Source organism: Bidens hawaiensis, unplaced genomic scaffold (genome assembly GCF_021521415.1).
Source record: "Bidens hawaiensis isolate Kalapana, Puna unplaced genomic scaffold, B.hawaiensis_p1.1 tig00044939_1, whole genome shotgun sequence".
Lineage (NCBI taxonomy): Eukaryota > Viridiplantae > Streptophyta > Magnoliopsida > Asterales > Asteraceae > Bidens > Bidens hawaiensis.
Genome location: NW_027505926.1, coordinates 120,103 through 143,898, shown reverse-complemented (window position 1 = coordinate 143,898; position 23,796 = coordinate 120,103). Strand labels below are relative to the sequence as shown.

The window sequence follows — 23,796 nt, the reverse complement described above, 5'->3', positions numbered from 1 at the left end:
TAATTTCCATGCTCTATAAAGAATAAAAACAACAAAACGGTTTTATAATCTATATCAAGGACATGAAACTCACTACTTAGTTTTCAGAGCACGTCCAGCTGGCGTATATTCTCGTACAGGCTCGGGTTCAGGCTCTACATCACCACCATTCTGCAATGTCATAATTTCATTTCTCATTTCCATCTCCCAATATATTTAAGTCGACCTTTTATTAAAGTTTAATAAATACCTCAAGTGTCTCAATAGGACGTGGAGCATACGCTTCCCGGTATGAAACGGCTTTTCTTTGCCTTTTTCCTCGACCGAGAGCTGCTTCTTCCTCACTCTGGTATTTCTCCCATCTACAAATCCATAATTAATTGGATACAAAAAAGGTAATAAATCACAATTTATTAAGGAAATTATAAATACATATATATATATATATATATATATACATATATATATATATATATAAACAAACCGGACTCTAAGAAGGCGGTCCCATTCGTTTTCTTCAGCAACATTTCCTGAATTATTATTATCATCTTTCTTTTCTGAATTATTATTATTATTATCATCGTCAATAACATCCACAAGCGCTTCACTTCCTCCTTGTTCATCAGTCGACTCGTCATTCCAATCCAAAGACTAAGTCAACCAAACAACAAAAAACAATTACCAACAAAACCGTCATATCGCAAATCCACATAAACCTTAAAAACAAAGTCTCATAACTAGCATACCTTAACAGATCCAAGCATATCATTTTCCAAATCACCTTCACCGTTATCAGACGAAACATTTTCAAGGTTTGACCGGTCAAGCAACTTCAAAATAGCCGATTCGTCCCACACAATCGTCGAATTCCAATCCGTACACTTATCTTGGTACACGTCACCTAACCCTCCGGTCCGCCTTTTATTCTTATGTTCTGTAGTTACACTTTCGCCCACTTTATGTCCATCGTTTTCACCGTCTTTCCCCGACTGTGAAGACGAATCATTAAACAATTCTTCGGTCCCCCATCTTAAAATATCCTCAACCTCCTTTTGAGATCCCGATTTGTTCACAAAAAGTTGATCAAGCATCAATTTCTTCTTCGCCAGCTGTAAAATCCGTTCTTCAACACTCGCACGAACCACAAGCCGGTACACAAGCAGTCTATTTGACTGGCCGATTCGATGTGCACGGTTCATTGCTTGAATGTCAGCATGTGGGTTAAAATCAGAATCATATATTATAACTGTATCAGCAGTTGCTAAATTGATCCCGAGCCCACACGCTCTTGTAGATAACAAAAACACAAACCGGCTTTTGTCATTATTAAACCGTTGGATTGCCATTTGTCGATCAGCAATGGAAACCGACCCATCGACCCGCTCAAACGTTTTTGGACCAAACTCAATGTTCAAATAATCCTCAAGAATATCCAAAAGTTTAGTCATTTGTGAAAAAATCAAAACCCGGTGGCCTTCCTTTTTCAATATTTTAAGCATCCAATGCAACAAAGCCAACTTAGCAGATGCTTTAATGCGCATATCATGAAGAAATTCAACCGAGCCGGCTTCCGGTTCGGTCCCCGGGATCAAATACGGATGGTTACAAACCTTTCTCAATTGCATAACAATGTTTAACATCGATTGTTGCGGTATACCTTTCCCGATATTCCTTAAAACCTGGTAATTTTTAGTCAACATCGCTCGATAATATTCCGCTTGAATAGACAACTCAACAAGAACGATCCGTTCGGTTTTCGGGGGAATATTCTGCATGGCATCTTTCTTAAGTCTACGAAGCATATGTGGGGCCACAAGTTTCTTCAACTCGTCAACCTTTTCAGCAGTCGAAAGATCATTAAAACGGTCCTCAAATGCCGACAAGGACTGAAAGGAAGAGGGTTGCAAGAAATTTAACAAATTATACATTTCGCCTATGTTGTTTTGCAGGGGCGTTCCCGTCAATAACACACGATGTAGAAACGAGAATGTGTTTAGTAAACTAAAAAGCTTACTACTTGAATTCTTTAACCTGTGACCTTCATCTACCACAAGTACTTCCCATGGGATCCCACATAAATGTGAGGAGTCAGCAAGCACCATTTCATAGGTGGTTAAAAGAACATTAAACTTATAACTACTTGTTTTCTTATTCTTTGTATCATTCGCGTGCCATTCAAATTGACGCATTAACGCCCGCAGCGCTCGCGCACCCGTGGTACTCGACAACGTTTAAATGTGGGGCCCACACGGAAAACTCAGACATCCAATTAGGCATAGTTGAAAGAGGGACTAAAACTAAACTCGGTAACCGAGCATTAAACTCAGAGTATAACGACGATAGAAACGCGGAAGCGGAAATCGTTTTCCCGAGCCCCATCTCGTCTGCGAGAATTACATTTTTACCCCTGGACCAGCATTTCCGTAGCCAGTTTAACGCTTTGAGTTGATGTGGGAATAACGAACCACCTAACTCTTTTGGCTGTTCGGTTAGAGTGATGACATCACCTTTTCCTCGCGAAACCTCGTTTTTAAAATCATCTTTTTTAACTGCTTCGGTTTCAAACTGGTTGAATAAGTCAATGAGATGAGAAGACTTTTCGATCACGGGTTCGTTTATGTTTTCCCATGTGCATTGGTCATACGGTAGGCCCGTACATTTTACAAAGACTTCAGTTGACTCGCTGGTTGACTGCTGAGCAATTATCCTCTGTGGTACCTTCCACCGTTCTTCACAAATATTTATCACCATTGTTCCGTATTTATACTTGTAGTTGTCAAGTTTCCGTTTAGCAAGAATCTTCAACTCAGATTCCGATACCAAAGTATTATGTAAGTTAGATTTCCCGGCCCATTTAACCAAAAACTCGTACGATACCGTTTTCTTCTCATTATTCGATAAAGATTTACCATTAGTATCGTCTCCGTTCACAATTTCTACAGTTGTTTTTGTCAAGTCATCTGATTTCAGTTCTAACCCGTCTTTATCTCTCTCATCTGTTGGCCCGTCATTAGGATCACTAACAGGTTGACCCGTTGACCTGTCATTAGAATCACTCACGTGTTGGCCCGTTGACCCGTCATTAACCACATCTTGAATATTGCAAATTGAATCCTGAGAAGGCGTTTTGTCAGCTTCTGTTACAGATTGTGCAGATTGTTTTTCAGTTACTTGTATTCGACAACCCAAAACCAGATCAACCTATAAAATAAAAACATAAAATCATAAACATGCATTTTATACGAGTATTTTGTATTCATATGCATGGTATATATACTACCAGCTGAATTTTGTCTGAATGTTTGACCAAGTTAACTTTTTCGTCGTCTTCTTGTGATTCAGATGAATTTGCTCCAACTTTCATCTGTTTAGTAGCAAAAATTTAGTAATAATTAGTTTTTCAACTATTTTAATTTCAATTAAACACTAACTAATTACGTACTTCTTTAAGCATTCGTACCTTATCTTTTGACAAAGATTTAGTCTTTGCATGCTTAACCGACTTCCGTTTCTGTTGAGATTTACTTGTTTCACTAACTTCCAAACTATCATTATCCCGTCTGCGGTTCTTTTTCTGAATATTAATCTTGTTCCTTTTTCTTTCAAATTTTTCAGTTGCAGCCTCTTTAGATTGATTTCTATCCCGCTTCTTTTTATTTTTTATAATTTCTGTTTCTTCTACATCCGTCTGTGATGATGAGCTTCTTTCTGAAGATCCGTCCACTTTCGGGCCCACAGTCAATGCTTTCGCTTTCCTGGTTGACTTTTTGGTGTTTTTCATACTTCTAGACACCTTATCGGTTTTTTCAGATTCGTTGTTACTTCTTACCTTCTCAGTTGGAACCCTCGTCCTCGCTCGTTTTGAAGTCGATTCCAATTTGTCTATTGTGTCAACCGTTTTACTTTCAAAACAACAATTTGGACATTGCCACTTGTCACTCGGAAGTTGCTGAAAACATTAAAAAAAGTAAGAAGAGTTATTAAACGTCATAAATGCACCAGCGTATATGAATAAACGGACCTTAAGTGGCGGGTCGAGGCATGAAATATGATACGTTTTTGGGCATACGTCACAATGTATTAAGTCACCACCAAGATTACATACGTCACACTCATGACACGGCTGCAAAATAAAAAAATAAAAAAAAAAATTAAAACACGGCCAGGTAACAAGTTAACTGATTTAACGGATTACACAAAAGCAAAAACTCACGTCATCTCGCTTCTTTTTGGAAGGCAAACAGTCAGAAGAATCTGACGGCGTCAGGTCATTTTTGTTTCCATTGGATTTTAATGCACCGATCTTTTTTCGCTTACGTTTCAACGTCCAGTTTCCGTTTATGACGTCACTAGCTGATGATTCGTTGTTATTCATATCGGAATCTAAACGTTTCGCTTAACAATAGCTCAAACAATCATTGCATTACTTTATGCAATTATGCGCTCAACCGTTAAACTCCAATCCTCTGTACCAAAAAACAACAACAACAATAATAATAATAAATTATACTAAAAGTGAATTAGTTTAAACCAAAATCTAGAAGAAATGAATATAAGGAAAGAATGACATTATAAAAATTAAACTGATCAATATTTAACAAAAACTACATAAGAATTAAGAAAGTAAAGTGAAAAAAGGAAAATGTGGTTTTGGTAATATCAATTAAGCATCATAAACAATGTCACCTAAATATGGACAAATATCTTATCTTCTTCACAAAATAAAATATCAAATAGTTGAAATCAAAACCACATTCTAATCTATCTCAGCATCAAAACAAATCGCAAACAACTTAAAACATCTAAACAATCACTAATAACATAAAAACATGATAAACCCCCAAAATCAACAACCTTTATTCAATCCAAGTCAAAACCCCCAAATCCCACAAAACCCATTTGACCTAAACAAAAACCCACCAAGATCGAAGCAATTAAGCCAAATTGGAACTCACCAGAGCAGATCAAGAGGATGGAAGCAGCAAGATATGATGGGTTTGGAGTAATCTAGGGCTCATGCGGCAGAAAGAGGGCAAATGGAATAAATAGAAAGAGAGAGAGAAAGAGTAGGTGACACGTAATATGTGTAGATAAATAATAAGAATTGAATTGAAGCACACACAGTGACATATGGGTTTGTGTGTGTTGTTGCGAAGCGAGAATGGCTCCGTAGAAAGAGAAAAAGTGGCGAATCGGAGGCTGACACGTGGAGACATCAGGACGACTACTGTCCCCTTGTTGTTGTTGTAGTTCTTGTGAGTCTGAATGCTTATTCTCTCTCATCAAAGACTCGTCTTTTTGAACCACGTTTTTGTGGGTGTTCATGGAATACTGCTGCTTCTGGGTTTTCATGATCATATGATTTGCTTTATGTCTGCTGCATTTCTTCTTCGCTTTATATTCCACCACCTGGGCTTTGCTTTAACTTTTGGCTTTTTAATTACACTCTTAATTAAGAAAGGTGAAGGGGAAGTTAATTAAGAGATTAGTTTAAAATCAACCAAATAAGGAACCACCACGGAAGCCTTATGACTTTTCTTGCGAAAGGTTGTGGATTTTGTTACGGGTGAGAGGTTTTTTTATTTCAGTTGTGGATTTTCTATGATTGTTTAAAGAGAAACCAAATACATATAATTGATTGAAATTTATATGAAATTATTTTATCTTTTGGCGTGGATTTACGAAATACGGAGTTGGATTAACAAATGAATTAACAAACGAGGAAAGAAAATCTTGAAATCCAGTTTGACTATCTGGTCAAGTTCGCTGGTTTAATTTGCAGGTTTATATGGTTATGAAAACTGTGATTTTGTCACTACGTTGCTCCAGGCGGGTTGGTGAGGTGCTTAATTGAAATTTCTCGAGTGCGAAACCAAGCATAGTTAGCCTATGTATAAGGGTTATATCTCGTGATCAAACTCTGGTGTTGTTGCTATAAGTAGAAAATAAGTATGTTTTAGATCAAGAGTAAAAAAGATTAGTATTGATTGTAAGAGTAAATGAATGTTTGCTGGTGTTTACGGGTTGAGTATATGTGCGTCGTTCATGTTGTTTACTTATAAATTTGTTTAGTGTAGTTTAGTTATAAATTTGTTCAGTGTAGCGACCACGAAGCATTGTGAAGAGCTTAATTTGAAACTAATTGTGTGTAAATGAGCATTGTTAACCTAGACATAAGGGTAAGATCTCGTGATCAAACTATGTCTTATTCATAGAAGTAGAAAAATAAGTAACGGACGTGGTTTAGAGTAGGGAGACTAGTATTGAGAGTAAGAGTAAATAAATGTTTTCTTTCAGTGTTTAAAGGTTGAAAATTTTAGCATTGTTAATGCAGTTTACCCATAAATGTGTTCAATGTAGCGACCAAGAGGCTTGCCAAAGTTGTTTGTGAAACCAAACATAGTTAGCCTAAGCGTAAGGGATAGTTCATGTGATCAAACTCTCGTATTATTGCTATAAGCAGAAAGTAACGGTATGATCTATAGTAAAAGGGACTAGACAGAATGCAAGAGCAAATAAATGTTTACTTGAATACTGTTTATTCATAAATGCGTTCGATGTAGCAACCAAGAGGTATGGTGAAGTTCTCCAAGTGAAAGTTCTTGTGTGCAAAACAAAACGAAACGAAACGAAACATAGACATAACGAATGGATAACGCGATCACACTAAAGTCTTGTTCCTATAATTAGAAAAATAAGTAATGAGTTTGATCAAGAGTAAAAGACACAGTGAATCTAAGGTAAATGAAGGTTTTGCTTCTGATATTTATAGGTTGAAAACTTGAGTGTTGTTTATGCAATTTATCCATAAATATGTTTGATGTAACGAGTAAGAGGCTGTTTGAAGTATGTAAAATGAAACTTCATGTGTGTGATACCAAACATCGTTAGCCTACGCATATATAAGTAAAATGAAACTTCATGTGTCACACCCCAACCTATGACGGAAATGACGAGGTGCGAACTGTTGGTTCACAGCTTACAAGGCGGCACTAACATACAATATTAATGACAATATCTAATTATTTTATTAAAATTCAACCAAGTACACAAGTCTCAATCGATTATAAATAAAACCAAAACAATTAAAACAATAACCTCTTGTCTTTTCGTTAATAACCTAAAGTCTTTTCTAAATGATCTTCAAACACTTCAATCATCCAAAGAATAGCCTGCAATATGCGTACAAAATGGATATATTTGTCAACAACACATGCTGAGTAAGCAATCACTAGATTTTTGACACTAATAATATAATATGTAAGAAATATGCAAATCAATATCATGAGTATCAATAATCAAATGAAAGCAAGTAATTGGTGTCATTTGGCCATGACTCATGAACACGGTCGATGGCTACTAAGACGAAATAAATACAAATAATGGTGTCGGTTGACCATTGCCTTGAGAATCAGGCTTTGGCTACTAGGACGGGGTATGATCATACTTTAATGTGATCATGATGGACCTCTCCGAATGCGATAAAATAAACAAGTAAGCAAATAACATATAACATTCAATTGATCAACAACACAATATTTGAGATTTGCAAATGATGTAATTAAGATATATAAAAGTATTATAAGGTATATGCATAAGGTCCCCAAAAGGTTTTGAATTCAGTAAAATAGGGGTGATTAATTACCTTGATGATTAAGCGGATAAACCGAGAGAAATAATAAACGAGTAAGGTTAACACGAAGAGTGATCTGACCCAAACAGATCTGAGACTTATACAAAATAAAATAGAGTCAAAACCAGAACATAGCCGCTGGAATAAATCCAAACGGATGTATAGAACTCCGGTTATGAGATTTTCAGTAAATAAGCGAGCTGGTACTGTTCAGAATCTGAACTCTGAGTCGGAAGTCTGGTACACTCAAAATTTTGAAACAAACATAAAAGTCTTCTGGCTCAAACGCTAGTTTTGACCAGAAGGTTGAGAATCGAATAGTCAAAGAATTTGACTATTATGCCCTTAACGGGTCGGAAAGCAATTGACCGAAAAAACCCCATCAATTAGTAAAACTGATTGAGATCTTTTGTTAGTTAGATAAAAATACACATTTTATCAGAAGACAACTTACCCGGAAAGAATAAGGAACAATGAGAAACGAGGTCAAAGAGCATTGAAGCTTGAAAGTCAACGGAGGCTTGAAGAACTTGAATAATTTTGAAGAAACCAACAACGAGGGAAGGGAATTTCATGAGTTACGTGTATGATGGCTGAGATACAATAGTTTTTAGGGCTTAATGATGTGCTTTGATTAAGTATAATAGATTATAACTTGTTTATGAAGTAATTCGCTCAATTAGGAAACGAAATATTGAATTGATGACGAAATTGGGTGTTTTAATTCATAAAATTCATTCATAATATCAAAAGTATAAATTTGGACATGCTATAATATCATATGACTTATCTTAGGGCTTAAGTTTCGTTAATTAAACTCAATAGACTCGATTTAGCATTAAAAACGAATAAGCGAATCAAAACGAACAAAATCTGATGCATGTCTCTCCCCACGTCACGCGGCCACATGGGGATCCTCTCTCCGCGTGACGCGACGTTAAGGGGGGGGGGGGGGGGGGCAACTTTGATTTTAGGCAAGTATAGTCCCTGAACTTCTATAAACGTGATTTTTAGCCGTTTATAGCGATTTCAAAAGTTTCCAAGGGTTATTTGATGAGTTTAAAAGTTATGAGGATATAACTTAAGTTAAACCAAGTTAAATAATAATAAATCCAAGTTTTTATTAATACGAAAGATTTCATGCGTGTTATCAAACACTTGTGTTGTTGCTATAAGTAAAAAAAACATGTATAACGGGGTTTGATCAAAAGTAAAACTGACTAGTATTAAAAGTAAGAGTTAATGAATGTTCACTTGCAGTAATTATAGACTGAAATTTAGTCATGTTCATGCACATTACCCTAAATGTGTCCAATCCGACGACAGGACAGGAGTGTTACCATCATGTCTTTCGCAAGGTGATGCACATGGTACTGTCGGTCGACAACATTATCAATTGACCATAGTTGCAAACGAGTTGAATGTCTAGCAACTTGTAAATTGTTCAACAAAAATGCGTGTATGTTATTATTTTTGACCAATTATTATTTAAGAACCCACACATATACATATTTAAAAAAAACCCTAAGATTGTGTGCAAAATATACATCTATGTGAAATCAAATAATCAAATGTTGAGTTATACATTAGTTCATATTCGTGGGGCAGATTCATATCCTACTCCCAAGACATAAGAAATTTTTGGTGTCATTTTGTAGTTTTTAAGATAACTCATATACTAATACTTTGTGATAAGTCTAACTCAACCAATTGGGCTTGGGCTTGGGCTTGGGCTTGGGCTGGGTTCACTAGATTGCAAATTAGATGTTTGCAACTTCGCATAATTGCATACCTAAGTTTGGCATTTTCCTGACCAAGTGAGGCACCCATTTTTTTTTTCAACAGCATGATATGACCAAAATAAAAGAAACCCCCATGAGATGCATGCGTTGGATGAACATAATAATATTATCACGATGTCAAGAGAGAAGAAAAGTCAGTTTGTGTCTAGAAGAAGAAACTGGAATATATACTAGCATGGAGATGTCATGCATAAGTCTTGTCACAATAATAAAGAACATGTCGAACCATATAATCTATTGATATACATAGTGAGAGTATTTCAATATTATATAACATACGGTTATTTTAGTACTTAGAAGCTGTTTGGTAATCTTGTATTGTATCATTAAAAATTTAAAATGTATAATCAATTAAGAGGTAGTTTTTGAATCATTCATCATGTTTCTGAAACTTACTCATTATGAGGCTACAAAAACCACTAAAATGTGTCTTTTAATAAACCAAACACACTCTCCTTCTGACCGAACAACCCCTTGATATATATATATCTTCAAAGTTTACTTTTAAGCCAACATAACAACAATTTCAAAAAATAAAATAAAAAACGTGGTTTGCATTGGGTTCTTTTGTTTGGGTAATGACAAAGTAATACATTTGAAGAAAAAACATTATAGTATTTATATCCATCATGGCATTCTCATGTTATGTTATTTATTCGTATCTATTATTTGTTTGCATAAAAGATATAATTGTTATTTGATCAACTAAGAAATCTCCTGTATCAGTTTTAAGTAAAAAATCATATAAACACGTGTACATGATGTTTATCAAATATAATGGAAGAGAGAATAACTGACTTATTTATTACAATTAAAACAGTGTGTACAACTATTTTATACTAGTGTGAGGCCCGTGTATTACAGGGGTAATTGATGAAAATTTTAAACTTTAACCATTAAGTGAAATGCAGTTAATAAAATGATGAAATATTGTTAATACAATTACAATTTATATTAAAATTACATAAATTACATAATTAAGATTACACAAATATGCTATAAATAAGCAAAACCTTCCTTGTACACTCCATTTGTGATTGTATTGGTTGGTATACATTGTTTATCGAAAATCAAAATCTTTAGTTCATGTTTGCTTGTAACTTTTGATAAGGTAACATATAAAGTCTTCTTATAACTCCTATGTGTGACAAATAATGCATGTTCTTCAAGTACAAACCAACCCTGAATAAATTATAATGTATTCATGAAACTAACAAAAAAAATATTCATTCACATAAAATATCATACCTTTTAATCAATTAATATGATGTTATTTGAGATCATCTGCTCATGTTTATCAAAAAAACATGATTATCTCAAAAACCAGATTACCTGAGCGTTGTTGATATTATAATTCTTAGAATCTTTAAAATTTATGATAAATTTGTTGGCATTAATATTCTGTGTATGACAAATTTTTAATTGATTTTATATTTTATAATTAACAATTGTATAATTAAGCAACATATAAAATTGAAAAACTATAACAACATGATTTGATTCATTTCATATGAAATATAATTGTCAGGAAAATGACAAAAACAAACTAACCTTAAAGCCATGTTCAAATAATAGTGAATTAGCTGAATATTAGAATATTTAAAGTTACATAAAGTGAATGTAGTTATTCTTATTTACCGTAGTTGAAAGTATTATATTAGAATTGCTTAAACTTGAATACTAATCCCGTATTATTAGTTAATATTATGCGAAGTTGTTGTTGAAGTATTTACTTAATCGACATATATATATTTTAACAACTTATAGGAAAAAAAAAGCAAAGATTTCGGACTTTATGGAAGCATGGTAAATGACTTTTAACTGGATTAACAATTTTTTTTAAATTAATGTGAAAATGAAATATTCCTTGACATGTAATGAGGTGCATGATTAAGTTATAAATAATAAAAATAAAAATAATAAATATTTCTACTATGTTACATTATGATAAGTATGAATCTTAATACATTTTTAAAACATATTTTAATAATAAATGTTATGATTTTGTTTTTTTTAAATTCTATAGCTTTATTATTTTGAATATGTTTTTTTAAAACATATAGCTTTATTATTTTTAAAACAATTTTTAAAAATATATGTTTTTTTAAAACATATAGCTTTATTATTTTGAATATGAGCCATAATAAACACTTTAATTATGTAGTAACCAACATGTAACATTAACGTAAACCCAATTCGTTGTATTTGCATAAAAATAAAAATAATAAGTTAATATAATATTAAAATTATGTAAATAAATATGAAAACGATATTCTAAGTTTCAATATCCTAAATGATTTTGGAAAGCGGAAACAGTAGAATTGGATTGAAGCGGATTTCTTGGTTTAAAATTTTGAATGTTTTTAGTTAAGTAATTTGTCTTATAAGACATATTAAATTAACTATATTTAAATGTATAAAAAAGTATAAATCAAGTCATAAAATATATGTTTATGAAGCATTGTGTTCTGAGTTATAGAAGAAAATATTGAAATCTAAATATTGATCTTCTTATTAATAAAATATTTTATACTACCCAAAAAAGTCATATAAATAAAGGATTAATTTCATATATACTATCATAAAATGACAAATAGTTCATATAGTAAATCGTTATACATTTGGATTATAGTTATAATATTCAACTTCAATGATTTAATGCTAAACACCAAGGTATATATAATACGTATTCTCCATGCTTGCAATATTTATACAAAATGTTTAGAGAAAATTAAAAAAATACATATTTTCTTACATTCAAATGCATATGAGAAAATTATTAAATCCAAATTTGAAACTAATCTTATATAAAAAGAATTATGCACCGCTGCTCGAATCCCAGTTTAAAAAAAATTGTAGTTTAACATACAAATCCAAATTATTCGATAATGACGCACATTTATTTTCTTTCTTTGTAATTACCCGTGACTTTAAAATTTTATTCTAACAAACATGCAACTTCAATTTTTATATTTCATTATTTCCGTATTTCGTCATTAATGTTAATAAATAAATCGGTTAGGATTTACATTTAAAAAAAATATTGAATTCATGTATTGAAATTGCTTAAAGGATAAGAACCATATATTAAAAATTGGTTGAAAAAAATATTAGAAGGGCTATGAGATTGACAAGTGACAAAAATAATAGTATTTTATTAGAATAGATAGATGCATCGTGATCACATAGCCGTTTGGGCTCGCCTTTGTTTTTCTCAACGCCTAATGAATTTGATGCAAAATTGTTTACACATCTTAACGAAAACAATTCATCAACGTAAATATGCGAGAGGCTACATCGACATACTGACACGTTTAATATACATTTATTACGCCACGTTCGACTTTGCTACAAGAACAAAGTAAAAAACCACCAATAATGCAATCCAACACCATAATTTACACATAAAACACCTGCCCAACATTCAAAAGACTCTCATGAGGAACATTAAAGATCACACTATGCTCCCTGCAAATCTTCCTCAAAAACGCATATACATAATCAATACTCAACTTCTTATAAAAAGTTGAATCTCGCCTCGCTCTCACAATTGTATTCCCCATGATATGCACCACCCCCGCATCTCTACAACTCGTTAAAAACGCCATTTCATCAACCTCTCGTTGACTACTCACCTGCCCAGAAGATGATCCCGGGTTTACAACATTTAACGGTGATTTGACCGGCACGATAGAGTCACATGATGAAATCGTGAGGTCAACAACCGAAGAGAAAGTGTTGACGGTGTTATCGGGCAGTAGGAAATCTTTAGAGCGGTGACTTTGTTGGTCGTACAAGCTATAATCATCCGAGTCGGACCCGCCTTCCATCATTGACTCGAGTCTCACAAACATGAACAGATTATCAAACAATTTCTTTTCAAAGTCGTCGTCTTTTTTGTGAAGATCTTTGTAACCGTACCGTGCAACGCATCTAAACATGTGAAAGTTCTTCGGCCCGATTCGTTTCACGAGAAATCTTTCGTCTTCGGGAACTGTGTAAACCGGGAGGTATTTCACACACACGAAAACCACCACCGAGTGGATGGCGGGTAGGTTTGTTATGAAATGTGAGAAGATATGTGGGACCCCACTAGCAAGCTCCGTGTACACCAGCCCAATTCCCGGGACACGAACTAGCCCGAGACTTGGACCAAGACCGAGAATCCATGTCATGGAGATTTTACTGTGCATTTCGAACTCGTATCGTTTGACTGTACCATAATGCCAGATGTACATGATGAAAAGGAAGACGGCGGCTATAACAAGTGGGACCCACCCTCCTTGGTCAACTTTAAAAAGAACAGCCGAGAAGTATGTGCATTCGACAATTAAGGATAAGGCGGCAAAAATGAAGACTAGGATCCAGTGGCATCGCCATACTAATAACATGATTAATATCATGAGGAAAGTTGTTGCTAGCATGACTATGACGACCGCGGTTCCTGTTAACACATGGAATACACGATGTGAATGGCTGTTAAATTTCTAGCAAAGTAGTTCAGATCTTATACGATACAAAAATGTATTTTTAAAGCATACAGCCTTCTAAATTGTTTTCATTAAAAAATCTAGATTGTTACCGTGATGATACCTTTTCTGTAATCATAATGAATGGATTAAGTGACTGTAAATATAAAGGTAGAAAATGGATAATAAAGTGGTTGCCAGCCACCTGATCCAACCCGGTCCATTTGACTCGTTTCAACTAGGGGTGTAAATTTATTACATGACAGGAACCAACCACAAAAATTCATGGGTTTGGGTTTAGTCTAAACGGGTTCGAGTCAGTTTTAGGTCAAACCAGCAACACATTATTTTAAATGGGTTGGGTCCAGGTTGACATGACGGTTCATGGGTTGGCCCGTTTAACCTAGCTATTTGTAACCGTGTTTTTATTTCATAATTCAAAATGGTTGGTTATTTTATGTCAAAATTTAAACAGATTTGCTTTATATACATTTGTGTATTTTTTGTAATTTATACTTTTGAGTATTGTACCAAAAAAACAAAAAAACAAAAAAAATGCGTTTACATGGGCAAGCAGAGTGTTTGTGTCAACCTGCAAATATTCATGTCATGTTCGGGTTCCGTGTGAAACATTTTTCGGGTCCGACTCATGTTTGGGTTCATATTAAATTTTGGTTTGCGTTGGGTTCGACCCGCAAACCAAGGAACACGACCCGCTTAACACCCATAGTTTCAACGCAAACCCGTTTGACCCATATTAACCAACCCACCTATCTTGCAACCTCTAACCTATACTACATAGAAAAACAATCTAAAAGATAATCAAACAACAAATGAACAAAACATATACTCACCGTATGCGTTTCCAATTTGACTTTGGTTTTTGAACCCAGCCGTCACAATAATACAAAGAACCATAAGTATCCAATTAATATCCGGAATATATATCTGCCCAAGAAATTTACTTGATGTATGAATAACTTTCACTCTTGGAAAACAACCGAGTGCATTCGCCTGCTTTATTATCGAAAACGTAGCCGAAATAGTCGCCTGACTCGCAACAATGGCAGCTAGTGTAGCAATAATAAACATCGGCCAGTATACACTGTCTGCAAAATAATATAATTATATACAAAACAACATCTTCATTTTTCAAATAATAATAGCTCGGCAAAATATAAACCTGGGATAGATCGATAAAACGCATCCGACGCATGATCCTTATTATTCATTAGATAGGCTGCTTGTCCCGAATAAGCTAACAGAAGGCACGGAAACACAACAACCGTAAACGCCAGCTGGATTGCCGACACCGGAAAATGTGCCAGGTCAGCAAAAAGCGCCTCCGTCCCGGTTATACTGAGCATGATCCCACCGAGCGATGTCCAACCGTTTTTTCCTCTTCTTTTGAAGTGTTTAAAAATATAAACGGGTGAAAACGCGCGTAACACCCAACTGTCGTGTTTCCAGATATTATAAATTCCTATTCCTCCGATTAGAAGAAACCAAAGCAAGACGATCGGAGCAAAGAGCCACGCAACTTTATCGACACCATAATGCTGTAGGCTAAATAAGCCTACTAGTATCACAACTGCAACTACCACAACAACATCTGCAACAAACAATATATTATAAAATGAAAATGAAATCCATAATCTTTTAAATCAAAAAGTCAAATACACGGTGTTTGAGACATACCCGTGCTCATTCGAGGGTGGTCTATCTTGATGCCACCAGAAGCCGATAAAACTGGTATAAATGCGTAATTTGGTTAGATATTTCATAATATAATGTGTAGTGTATAAATTCTTAAGATAATTAGTTTCATACTATCTGTAACAAAACTCATTATGAATGGGTAAGGTAAACTTACTAATCACTATCGCCTTTCTTTTAACCTAATTGGGAGACGTTTATTAAATGACTGTGAGAACCCATTACTAGTAAACTAAGGGGACCCCACCAATACCTTGCTAACCAATGGGACCAAGTAAAACAAGGGGTGCACATGGGTTGGTTTTGGGCGCATACAGAACCAAAAACACGGTTTTTGAGTTTTTGTTAACCGTTCGATTTTTGTTTTTTCTGTTTTCGGTTTGGGTTGGTTTTGGGCTTAAGCAGAACCAAAAACAAAGTTTTTGAGATCTTGGAAACCATATGGCTCAGTTTTTTCGTTTTTGGTTTGGGTTTGGCTCGGTTTCGGTTTTACCATTCGGGCTGAAAAAAATGGCCAAAAATAATGAATTTGGGCCTAAAACTTTAGGCTTAAATCCTTTTGTTAATTAATGATTAATTGGTTATTATACATAACATTCAAAACAAAAAATAAAAATCTATAAAATTCAGTTCGGTTCGGTTCGGTTCAGTTTTAATTAGAAGCAGAACCAAAACAGAATTGAAAATTCGGTTTTTGCAAAAACATAAAACCAAACCATCGTTTTTGTTTGGTTCGGCTTTCGGTTTCGTGCACACATTTAGGTAAAACCCAACTCAAGGGAGTTAAAGACAAAAACTAGCGCACCACCCCCTTGAAGGTCTAACTAATTCTAGTCACTCATGCAGCACACCTTAAGACGAGTTTTCAAACTAAAAAATAATTAGACAATTTTACCTGAAATAGCAGGAGTTAGAATCCCATCTCCAATCGCCATGCAAGTGCCAACTAGGACAAGTAAAAGCAGTGCATTCTTTTTAAACGCATCTCCTTCCAACCAACTCCTTGTTTTTGCAGCAAATGATTTCTCATGAATCGTGCTTCGACTGTAAGTCGTCAACTCCTCATCCGTTTTATGTTGATTTGGAATTGTATTAACTTTTGCATGCCGACACAATAACGAGTAAAGAGCAAAAGTTCCACCTACATATAAAACACAATATGAAGTAAATACTTATTTGTGCTAAACTATATATAACATATAGAGGAAAATATGTACCTTGACCATTGTCATTCGCGCGACAAACTATGAAAACATATTTGATGAGCGGTACAAGGGTAAGAGAGTAAATTATCAACGAAAGTGCACCGACAATGTCTTCCGTGTCGGTGATTTTATCAGGAAAAGTATTGTAAAACACATACAATGGTGAAGTTCCCAAATCTCCATACACAACTCCAAGACTTTGAAATGAAAGTTGAAGAAGCAAAAGTGCAGAGAATTTCTGCATAAAAAGATAATAACTTTAGCTTTCTTGATATCTTTTACAACAACCCATGTTGACCCGTTAGTTGACCAAAAAAGTATGAATCTTTCAAGTTATTAAGATCAAATTAAGCACAATTCACATTTTCTTGATCAATCTAGTCAACAAGAAGTCAACAAACATACAACACCATAATCAAGACTCAAATTACTAGCATAAATAAATCCCAAATCAATTACCTTTTCTTGAAACAAAATTGAACCAAAAAGAACAACATCAAAACAAAAATCTTGAAAAAGTTTACTGAAAAGTAGCTAAAAAAGTTACCTTTACTCTAGAAGAAAGTAGGAAAATTGCAAGTTATCAAGAACAAACTAAGCAGAAATTCACATTTTCTTGATCAATTTAGTCAACAAACATACAATTACCACAATCAAGATTCAAGTTACTCAACATAAATTAATCCCAAATCAATTAAAATTAAACCCAAATGAAGACAAGCATTCAAGAAACACAAAATCATGAAAAAAGTTAAAACACTGAAAAGTAGGTGAAAAAAGGTTGGTTACTAGTACCTTTTCTCTATACATATTTTTAAGCCTACCAGCTTCTTCATCCATTGGCTGATCAATCTTCTGCTCCAAAGCCCACATGCCTCCTTTTGACTCATCTTCTCCACTCATATCAGTCGCCATATCATCCAAATCCCAATTCAATCAATCAATTACACGCTCTAATACCTCTTTATCTACTCTAGCTTCAATCAGCTCATAAAACAGCATCAATCAGGAGCTAAACAACCATCCCCAGTCTCAATCGACCAAATAGAATAAAACCCAATTTCAACACTATCCCAAGTGGGCTCAAGCCTTCACGATCAAAATACAACAAGCCCCACAAATCGAATAGCACAAAGAAGAAGAAAAAAGTTTGTTGCTTTGGTGTTTGTTATAATTCAAGAAAGCAATAATGGAGTTAAATAAAATTAAATAACTGAAACTCTGAAGTTGCTTTCAGGGTAGCACGATTGTAGACGTCACAGATGTTTTTAATATATATTGTGGGATGCTGACAATTTATAGATCTTAGATTATTATATGTTTTGTTTATTAATTAAAAATTAGGCAGGAAGTACTATGAAAATAAGACATTAAAATATTGGGTTGAACAACGTTGGGAGGATTCGAAGTTTAATTTAAGAATGGTTAAGGTTGTTTGGGATTAAAATAGTGGTGTATGTTTGCCACTAATTAGGAATAATGGAATGAGTAGACTAGCATTGCGTGAGTTTTACAAGCACATATACTTTACTTTACTAGAATAGAAATCTAAAAAAATTTTTGTAGATCACACTTTGAAAAAAAATGAGAAAAGTTAGTCTTGGAAGTGGTCATGACGAATAATGTTTTAAAAACTAGTTTTTATACCGTGACTAACCATTGGTAGAAAATGCCTGTAGAACTAGCTTTGGTCTACTTGATCACTAAGACCCTTTGTTATGGGAGCGAAAGGGCGTGGTCCAGGGGCGCTCAAGGGGGTGCCTGACTTCACAACTACCGGTCTTTGTACCAAATTTGTGGGCCCTTTTCATTTTTCTCTTTCTCCCTCACACACACACACACACACACACACACACACATATATATTAAGGTGCCCAATGGGTTTTAAACTACAACGGGGCGTTATGGAGAAGGGCTTCGGAGCCCCGTTTTCTACGTGGCGATGGCATGGCTGTAACAACTCGGGTTTTCCAACGAACGAATTTATATCTTTTACCCGACTCGTTTTATGATTCGAAAAATTTTAAACAATAAAAAGTATCACGTTTATCGAGGAAATTCTATACAATTTATATTTATTTATTAATTATTTAATATATAGATAACTTTGAAAACTATGCAATTTTAACCCAAAATACAAACTTTAAACCCATATTGTTTCCACCTTCAACCTCTAAGGACTAATTTGCAAATTTTGTATAATATTTTATAACCCTTTACCCAAACCCATAACCAGTAACCCGTATCTGTACAACCCAACCCGTGGACTCGTTTATATTGCTTGAACCATAATCTTCGTTTTATATTCAAAATTGATCTTTCTATATCGTTTATAAGATTTAAACCAACCTAATCCCTAATATAATTAGGTAAGAATATCAAAAACTGATTTGATTCTAAATTAAACGAATCCGTCAAGATCCCAACTCATGAATTGTTATCTAAACATAATAATAATTCAATTAAACGAGTAAGCACCATCTATATAAGCAGACGACCTAAACCCCTATACTTAATTGCGTTGAGTTTGGCTGTAACCTGTCTGTTCGTTGTCGTTCTTACCGCCGGAGACGAGGTCGCTGTTCTCCCTTGATTCTTCGTCATTAGAGGTAATTAAAACATGGATATGATTCGTCTAACATCATTATACATTAATGATGTTCGGTTTACTTAGTACATATTTATTTGGGTTAACGTATTTGTTTTACTCATTTATTTTAGGAACTTTGGTACTTCATACATGTTTATTGTGTTTCAGGTCACATGTAGTTAACGCGCTTAATTTGGACCTATACGAGCATGGAATGAAAACCCGGGATGTCCAGCACGCTTACCGAGGCAGTTAAACGAAGTTGCTGAGAAAAGAGGCCCATCGCGTAGCGCGATGGGTGTTGAAGGTGGGGCATCGCGCTACGCGATGCCCTGTAAGTTCCTGCGTTGACTTTGGTCCATCGCGTAGCGCGATGGACCAGGAGAGGAGGCCATCGCCCCACGCGATGGTCCCTAGAATCGTGAAAGTTAGGGTTTGTTTTATATTACGTTCTTGACGACCCTAGACGGTATTCTCTACCTTCCAGGCGATTTTCAGAGCAGAAGAGAGAGCCCCCATCACTTCCAATCATCTCTAAGCATCATACATGGCCTACCAGATCATAACCGAGGCCCGAGAGATGCCGAGGCGCGGCTAGTTTCTTCGAGTCATACCCGGGATGTAGAGTATTGTATCTTTCAGTTTTTCTCATGTATTTAGAATGAATTGATTGTAATGATCTTTGATTAATCTATGAGTATTGAAGTCTAGTATTATTGTGCACTCAGTCGGTTTAGGTTTATTTCAATCAGAACGATTATTGTGCCAGTTGCTATGATAATTGCTTATAGGATTGTTTTGACTAGTTGAATGTGATGAAGCATACGCTTTCCTTAGTTGAGTCACACTGGCAGGGACTGTTTGATAACCAGTGCCGTGTGTTAGTTAGCGTTGATGCCTAAGGTTTGTCTAGTTAGTCAATCGGTGTTAATCAGTGATTGTTAATCTGTTAAGTTGCATGAGTTTGCTGTTAGGTTAATTACTTGGATTCCCGGGTGTGATTTGTCTTTGTTAATTGATTGAACACGTGATTACTTGCTTGCTTGTTACAACATATAAACCATTTGCTAGTGTGATCAGCACTTTAAGTGAATTACTTCATAACTTTAGGAATTGATTTCACTTCAATTGACCACATACTCCTGGTGGATACGATACCTGACTTACCCTAGCTGCTTAGGTTAATTAGGTTTTTGCATGACTCAACGACGGTCATCAAAAATGGCGCTGTTGCCGGGGAGTTAGTGCGCTTAGTGTTTTTGTGTTAATTGATTTCTTAGTTTAATTTAGTTTAATTTAGTTGTTATTTATATTTTTATTTTTAGTTTAGTTTTATTTTCCCATTTTATGCGGGGTGTGTTATTTGTGCAGGTAACAGGTTTATGCACACTCGCCATTCAGGAAGAAATTCTCCACTGATTTACGAGCCAGAAATCGAATGGTTAGCTCGGCATAACCGAGCTCAGATTAGACAGCTAGATATGGAAGGTCAGAACCAAAACCAAAATCAAGACCCACCACCTGAAATTAACGTTTTCCAACCCGAACTGAATCCACCAAACAATGATCTACCACCACCAATAAACATCAATCGATAACCCCAAAATTCAACCCGACACTCCAGAAACCGAAACCGAAACCATGACAGACCCAGGCCATTAGCCCCGAACTATACCCCTCGTCACCGACAGACGATTATTCAAGAGTTTGACCATGTCAGTATTCACACTGATGGTGAAGAAGAGGGAGATGAGGAGGAATTTGGCCCAAGAAATGAAAATGCGGGTTTGCGTGTTGAAGAGGTTGATGAGGTTGAGGAACCAGTTAGGGTGAGAGGTAACAGGTGGAGGAACAGAAATCTTGATCGAGGTGGTATAGGCAGGTATCGGGAGGAACAGAGACAGCCGATTCAGGTTAATCGGGGAGGTTTTGAGGAACCGAGGGCTAGACAAAGGAATTACAGGCCTCCGGTTCAGGGTATTAACAGTCGATTCAGACCGGCTATTTCAGATGGTGCATCACCGATTGTCCCTCAGGTGCATGTTTAGGGACAACCGACATTTAAATCCCGTCCGTCCTACATCAACATAGTTCCCCATTTTCACGGACTGGGATCAGAAGACCCGTATTCACACTTGTCAGATTTTTCAGCGATTTGCAGGTCTATTGGTGATGGTACTTATGATCAAGATGAGGTCCGGTTGCGGTTGTTCCAGTTTTCATTAAAAGACAAAGCAAAATACTGGTTCAACTCGCTACCGATGCACAGTATTGAGAGCTGGGTCGAGATGCAGCAGGTTTTCCTTAACGAGTATTATTCGCAGTCGAAGAATAACGAAGCCCGAATGGAGATTCGACATTTTGCACAGTCATCGGGTGAGTTATTTCATGAGGCATTTATTCGTTATAAGGAGATGATCAGGAAATGCCCGCACCACCAGATTGAGTTGTGGGAGTTAGTGAAATGTTTCGTTGACAGGTTGAATTACGAGGATCGAAAGTATTTGAAATCGTCATGTAATGGAATTTTATTGAACCAACCAGAAGAGGATGATTGGGATTTCCTTGAGTTTATGTGTGAGGATTCCAAGTCAGAATCAGCAGCTGAACGAAGACGAAAAGTTGAGGTCACCAGATCAGTCAAATCAGCCTCGAGCGAGTCAGAAAGAATTGCGGAATTGGAAAGGGAACTCGCGGTTTATAGACGAGAGAAAAAGAAAGAGGTTGGTAAAGCCTGGGTGAAATTCCCGGTTTGTGCAGAGTGTGGTGAGTTGGGGCATAAGACAGAAAATTGCCCTGAGTTTGATGAGGACGAGTATCCCGACGAGGACGAAATCAGTTACGCGTACGGGGAGTCCAAGGGCCAAGGGTTCAATTCAAACACTTATCACTCGGGCCTAAGGAATCACCCGAATTTCAAATACGGGAACGCGTCGAACCAGTCGAGCCCAAACTTTCAGGGGTCCAGTCAGAACCGACAGCAGAGTAGCTACCGTCAGGGTGGTTTGAACAGTCAGTATAACAGTCGGGGATATAACAGAGATGGTTACCGGGGTAACAGTTCACCGGGTAATCAGAATCAGGACCAGCAGAAGGGTAGTTCGGGAAATTTAGAAGAGTCGATACATTCAAAGTTAGATGCGTTGTTGAAAGTCGTGACTGATAATCAGAACGAAACGCAGAAACAGTTCGAGTTGAGAGACAAGTCAGCAGAAGCGATGTCAAAGCAAATTGGTCAGCTCGTAGCAGACGTGGTGAGATTTCAGAAGAACGCGGGTCAGCTACCAAGCGATACCACAGTAAACCCGCAACATGACAGCTCAAGCTCGAAGAAGAGTAACAGTGTGCACATCAACGAGGTAAGTCTTGTACCTCATTTTGAAATTACTTGTGTTGAAGTTGAGTCACCACCGCAGTTTGTTGAGGCGGTGGTGAATGATGTTAATGATAAGAATGAATGTGTTGGTCAAAAGGAAACAATTTCTCAAAATGAATTGAAATCGAACTCTAATGAATCAACTTTTTGTGAAAATTGCATTTGTGAAAAATGTTTAAATGCTAAATTGACCAATACGGATGATGAGGAGGTGGAGGATAATACCACCTCAAGTAAACTCCAAGACCCGGGAGTGCCACTTTTTTCAATTCAAATTGGAGATTTCAAAACTGATCTGACACTTCTAGATCTTGGGGCATGTGTCAGTGTCATGCCCGACAGTTTATATGATCAGTATGAGTTTGGCCCGTTAGAGAGTGTAAATACCACCGTGGTGTTGGCGAATCAAACTCATACACACCCCCGGGGCATGGTTACTATTGTAATGGTTCAAGTGGACGATTTTAGCTACCCAGTTGACTTCCTGGTACTTGATTATGCTAAGGGTAATATTAAACAATCTGAAGTCATACTGGGCAGGCCGTTCCATGCCACAGCACATGCGGTAATTGATTGTGCTGAGGGATTTTTGGGCATTAAGTGTGGGAACCGTGTTACGCGGTTATTATTGTTTGAAAATACTACTAACCCTCTTGTTGACAAGTGCGTACCATCGTGCACAAATCATACAAGAGAGGGATGTTTTGTAACTGACAGGAACAACTTGAAGGGTAGCAGTGAGAGGAAAGGAAGGAGAGGAAAGAAATCGGTGAGTTCTATGGTGACCTCACCGGTTTATGAAGCTACTTGAAGTATTCGAGGCATTGTCGAGCTCTAGACACGCAATTCAGCGCTGAGCGGGACGCAACCCGGGGTTTGTAAGTGTGTTCCATTTTATTTTCTTTTCGTTGTGTCGTTGTTTGACTTTGGTCTCGAGTTCTGTGCAGCATATCTCAAGTGTGGGGAGGCTTTTGATGCAGCGTGCGTCTTGGAGGTTCGGTAAGTAGTTGGTTAATTTCACGGCTT

The 23,796-nt window shown here is 36.0% G+C and overlaps 2 protein-coding genes across 2 annotated transcripts; both read right to left on the bottom strand.

Annotated features, from left to right (window-relative positions):
* Positions 1–72: 72 nt before the first annotated feature.
* On the bottom strand, positions 73–4,440 carry LOC143615966 (protein CHROMATIN REMODELING 4-like). Its single transcript, XM_077088946.1, is given in 9 exon segments — positions 73–150; positions 230–341; positions 464–630; positions 726–2,177; positions 2,179–3,180; positions 3,260–3,343; positions 3,440–3,928; positions 4,001–4,102; positions 4,193–4,440. Coding segments are annotated over 9 exon segments (3,648 nt in total). The 5' UTR covers positions 4,355–4,440.
* Positions 4,441–12,772: 8,332 nt separating this feature from the next.
* On the bottom strand, positions 12,773–17,815 carry LOC143615968 (potassium transporter 11-like). Its single transcript, XM_077088947.1, has 7 exons — positions 17,600–17,815; positions 16,817–17,042; positions 16,495–16,740; positions 15,582–15,632; positions 15,067–15,495; positions 14,738–14,992; positions 12,773–13,858 (listed from the first exon to the last, which is right to left on the bottom strand). Exons 1-7 carry the CDS (start codon positions 17,717–17,719, stop codon positions 12,813–12,815), a joined length of 2,373 nt encoding a protein of 790 aa, XP_076945062.1. The 5' UTR covers positions 17,720–17,815; the 3' UTR covers positions 12,773–12,812.
* Positions 17,816–23,796: the final 5,981 nt, after the last annotated feature.